At 50.1% G+C, this 5,017-nt stretch overlaps 1 protein-coding gene across 1 annotated transcript; it reads left to right on the top strand.

Moving 5' to 3' along the window:
* Window positions 1-841: 841 nt before the first annotated feature.
* Window positions 842-5,017, top strand: LOC146196508 (uncharacterized). Its single transcript, XM_084597029.1, has 2 exons — window positions 842-847; window positions 3,680-5,017. The coding sequence occupies exons 1-2, from the start codon at window positions 842-844 to the stop codon at window positions 5,015-5,017; spliced, it is 1,344 nt and encodes a 447-aa protein (XP_084453155.1).

Here is a 5,017-nt window from a genome sequence, read left to right as displayed (position 1 = left end):
CTTCCCCTCTCTGTGCAGTCAGCGCTAGCAGCCCCGTATACACACGCACGCGTACCGTATACGATGCTCAGAGAAGAAAAAAGAGAAATCAAAAAGAAAACCGGGACATCGAATTCACGAAGTCGCCCCCTGTCTTCGTCGTCTGCACGGCCGCACTGCGCGCTCACGAGTCGTCTGCTAACCGAAACTCTCGAACCTGTTCCTTCTTCGGCCACCCCTTCCCCCTACCCAAAGCCCCTCTCAATCTTGGCCGGCTTGACGTCACGACTAGCGCGATCTCCTCACGGTGTACCGCAAACAAATGCGAATTAACCTTGCCCTTTTTCTCTCGCCTCTCCTCTTTCTCCTAATGGCACCAGTATCCTCCTCTCTCCCTCTCGTCCCCATCGATTCCCCTCGCAGATGACGCTGGTGGGAAAGGGGGCTAAATATAGGCCTACTCTTCGCTACGCACTACTCTGTCCTCCCTCGATTTCTATCTATCCAGCTGAAGGGAACGCCGTGGAGGTGGAGGAGGTTTTCTTCGGGTTCGCATCGTTGGTCCAGTTTCTTCCGATGAGGAGGCTGTGTTGCGAGTATAAAAGTCACCGTGGCCTCCCCAGGATCGGCAGAGAGCTCGTGTTGTGGTGTGTGCGGCGTGATCATCCTGGGACTTTCGAGGACGAACGAAGTGTTTTCATCTGGAACCTGAGCGGCGTCGACCCTCTTTCAAGCCCGTTAGGTCCACGGCAGGCGGCGTCGGCGAGCAGCAACTGTCCATAGCGACCGGGGTCCGCGGTCGCCGTCAACGTTGGAGTCCCCGTCCTTTCGCCACAGGTTTCGTAGCCTGCGACGTTACGTCATGAAGGTAAGAGACACACGTCAACAGCCGCTCAGATTCTCAGCACCGTGGAAAAACTAGCTATACCAATGCAGACCTGCCATTCAGCGCATAAGAGCACTCTGCAAAATTTTTGTTGTGCGCCAGGTGGAGCTATGGCAGACGTCAGCTCAGATTTTGAAAGTTCTGAGGAAAGGAACTGGTAGGTTTGCAGCTATAGAATAAGGCGAGGGCTAGATACGGAAGATACAAATGTACATGAAGGAAGGCTTTGTCAGAAGCCATTTGACCAGACTAAGGTCTCAGTGGAGAACACGCCGGTAACTTTGTTTAGGGTGGCCGCGAAGCACTGGTCTCAACGTTGTATTTGCCGCAGTGCATCTCAAGACGAAAGCTGAGCGTCAGCAAGGTGGGCAGATTACTGAACAACAAGAACAACAACAACAAAAAAACGTAAATTTTGGAGGAGAGTGCGACATCGGGCGTGCGAGCAAGTAGTGCTGATGCCGAATAAGCTTGCACCTAAGACGTTTTGCCTCGTTGCTCGAGTGAAAGATTTTTCTCATACCCCGGACGAAAAGCTTCTTGTGCTCGCTCAGGGACGCACGGTTGCATGCAATGAAAGCAAATTAACCAAGTCCCTGCTTAGCCATTTAGAGAGTGAAAATTGACACGAATAAGGGTAATAAGAAGGGCGTGAAGCATGGAATCCTATTGAGAGCACTCTCGTGTATAGGATCCGTTTCTCTCGGAGCTTATAGTGTGGAACGACGGCTCCGTTATCTGCTTTGAAACAATTATTGCAGGAGAAGTCTAATAATGCGTATTGGCTAGGAGATGTAGCTACAAAATGCTGTGATGAAAAGAACCACGAATAATATCATCGCGATCGAAATTATATGGAGCCCACCACTACGCGTCTTCGCTCGTAGTCTGAGACGCTTCGGGATGTTTAAAGCCCATAAAAGCAAAATTGATATTTACCGTGTGTCTGAATCTCAGCCAATATTGCAAACATCGCTTTTGTAGGGACGCCTTTGCCCAATTTTTTAACAGGATCAATTTATGGTTGTTTCGAAACGCGCCAAGTTAACACCTGTTCTTTTGCCGTGCGCGACATGTATACACGAAACATGCGAGCAGCAGCGCTGCAGAGTTTTGTGTCTGAGCTTGAAGGATTTTTTATTTGTTTATTTTTTATCCAGGAACTTTATTCACAGAACCAAATAATATGTACAAAAACTGTTTGGACCGACAGCTGAGATACAAATATACCCTCAGGTTTAGCCACAGAGGATCAAGGGTTGAAAGGATTCTTAAGCATTTCTGTACGTGTGGCTAGACAGAGCAAGGCATAGTCTTGTTCTTCCTAAATACTTATGTTGGCACTTTTTCCTTTCATTTTCAGCAAACTAATCATGCGCTGAAGAGTCAATAACACAATTTTTCACGGTTGTTTCCTACCTCTGCGTGTTCTTTTTCGTGGAAATAATGGTGACCAATTTGTCTGCAGTTATTCTTGTCGGCAAACCATTTCACCATAACCTAGCTCTATATTACTGGCAATAATTAAGCGCGAGTATGCTTCCTTACCGAAGGCGCATAAATTCGCAGTGCCAGCGAAAATTTCCATCGATTTTCTTTAGCACTGACTGCTTTACTTGCACGTACGCTTAATCCCCGTACTTAACTAGGACAGTGATGTTTGTGTACTCGGAGCAGCTGGGGGATAATAAATTTATCCAGAGACATTTTTCATTTTCAATTTATTTGAGATCATTGTACAAATGATGGAGGGAGCACTCAGTAAAAGCTGCCGTGTGACAGCTTGACAAGGCCATGGGCCCCCCTTTGGCATCAGCACAGTCTAGCAAATCGGCATAAAATAAAAGTACTTCATATGTGCATCTTAACGCAAGAAAAAAAAACAAAAACAGATGAGAGAATAAAGCTCTCTTAGGTACGAACAAGTGCACAATGAAAACAAGCGGAAAGAATCTCACAATAATGGCGGGAAAAAAAGAAGTAGATTAAACAAGTCACGAACAAAAGCGTTAAATTAAAGGCAAAAAGTGCTCAAACAATTGTGCCGGCCGGCGTATAGCATTGTGAAGAAAAATATTTATTTGTTCGCGATTGTTAGGAAGTCGGGGTAGTCCATTTGCTAATGTCTGTTCGCCATCGTATGTTTTAACGCTCCATTGCTCAATATTTTTGGTGATGTATAATGAATCACGTTTTTCTAGGCAAGCTATATTGAAAGGAAAGCTGTGTTGCTTGAGACCTCGTTTATTATACTATTGCTTAAGCGGTAGCTGTAAAACTTAGTGAGACTTACCATGCCTTCTTTGCTTTTGTTTCAAATAAAAGTTGTTGCCGCCATCACCTTGTAGGGTACTACCGCTTCTGTTGCGGCGCTTTCGCTGCGCTCTATACCGGGCGCGGCGGGTTAGGCTTTGAGCAAACGTCTCAGAAACGGGCGGAAATTCTGACTTCGCGTCGGTGGGCCTACTTGGCAGATTTTTATAAATAGTTTTTCTTTGCCTTTCTTTTACTAGGCAACAGCCACCGTTCGCGACCATAATGACATAACGAGCTCGCGCCATACAGTTGAGGACAAGAAGTCGTGCTATATAGCAGCAAACAAATTGTGTCTTTCTTAAGGATTGCTTTAAAAATAATTTTGTTTGCCTTTACACAAACGGCAATGTTGTTGTTGCTGTTGTTATTGTTGTTCTGGGTGCAAAATAAAAAAAGTGCATTTTTATGCTTAAGAGCCAAATGGAATCCAACGACCGAGACCCAACCGAGCTCAGTTATGACAATGTCCTGCATGTTACGTTTGTTTAATCTTCGCAGCGACCACAACTGCTACTGTGCGGCCTGGCCCTCTGCCTTCTAGTGCCATCCAGCTCCGAGTCGAACCCTTCAGACTCCACCGCAGTCGAGGGGTCCCTGCACAGGGTCCCGCTTTCCGCCCTGCAGACATCCGAGTCTGTCGCGTACCACGTTCCGGCGAACCCCCCGGTCGTCTCCAACGGTGGAAGCTCGGGTGGCTCTGGTTCGCATCATTCACTTTACCAGCCCCAGACAACAGTGTCACCCAACCGGCGGTTCCCAGCCATCGCCATGTTGTTCCCGACGACACTCACGCCCTTTTCGTCGCCCAACTCCTCGCCTTCGCTCGTACACCATCACTTACGCAGCGAGTCGTCGTCGGGGTCGTCCAAGTACCACAGTGCCGAGCAATACGAGCCGCGGAGGCCGTCTTTAAGCCAGTACGGCAGCGAAGTCTCCCGGCCATTGCGCCGCGAACCGCAGCACATCTACGGGTCCCTGTCTAAGTCTCCGTACAGTTACGCCCCGGGGAGCCCGCTAGAGATGGTGGAAAAGAGACCGCAGGAGGTCAGCTACGATGCTCCTCCCGTCGTCCAGGACACGCCGCCACGCTTCCTCTACGAACGCCCCATGGTGGACCACGAGCGACCGCACGGACGCCCACTCACTTCGATCGTTGAACCGCCGCAGTACTCGGAACACGGTCGCGAGCGACCTCAGATGCAGCCACAACAGACACCGCACCAGCAAGCGCAGACCCTCTACGGCTCGCCCAAGTTCACGTCGTCGCAGTTGAGATCAAGCGGTCAGTACCAACAAGTGGTCACCGAGAAACCAGCTCCACAGGCTCCTCCCGCACCTCCCAGTTACGTCAGGCCCGTAAAGTACTCCAATGGCACGCCGTCGCAGACTCCATCTTCTTCCGGTTCCGGAAGCGGCAATGGCGGCGGATCATCCGGAGCAGATGACGTTTACGGAGTGCAGCAGTCTTCGTCGGGATACCACCACCGCGGAAGCTCGGGAGGCGGCTCCAGGCCTGAGATTGCGCAGCACCAACCGGAATCACGGGTTCCCGACCAGGACGAGCAGCAGCCACCCTCCAGGAAGCTTCATCCGCAAGTGGAGGCTAGTCCCCTGTACACCCGCTACGCCAAGAACTCTCAGGAGAACACCCGGATGGAAGACTCACCGTCCGCCGAGAAGCAGACGCCCAGCTATCAGAGCTACCCGGTAGGCCTGTACGGGGGCGGGGGTTCGGACGGAGGTCGCAACACAAGGCGGCGGTACAACCTGGTCTACATCCCTGTCGACGTCTTGAAGAAGCTTCTCACGGAGGCTGGTTACCGGAGGAAGAAGTAG

Source organism: Amblyomma maculatum, chromosome 3 (genome assembly GCF_055883805.1).
Source record: "Amblyomma maculatum isolate TAMU_Amacu chromosome 3, ASM5588380v1, whole genome shotgun sequence".
Lineage (NCBI taxonomy): Eukaryota > Metazoa > Arthropoda > Arachnida > Ixodida > Ixodidae > Amblyomma > Amblyomma maculatum.
The sequence above is the reverse complement of the archived record's forward strand: the minus strand, read 5'-3'. Positions and strand labels throughout refer to the sequence as shown.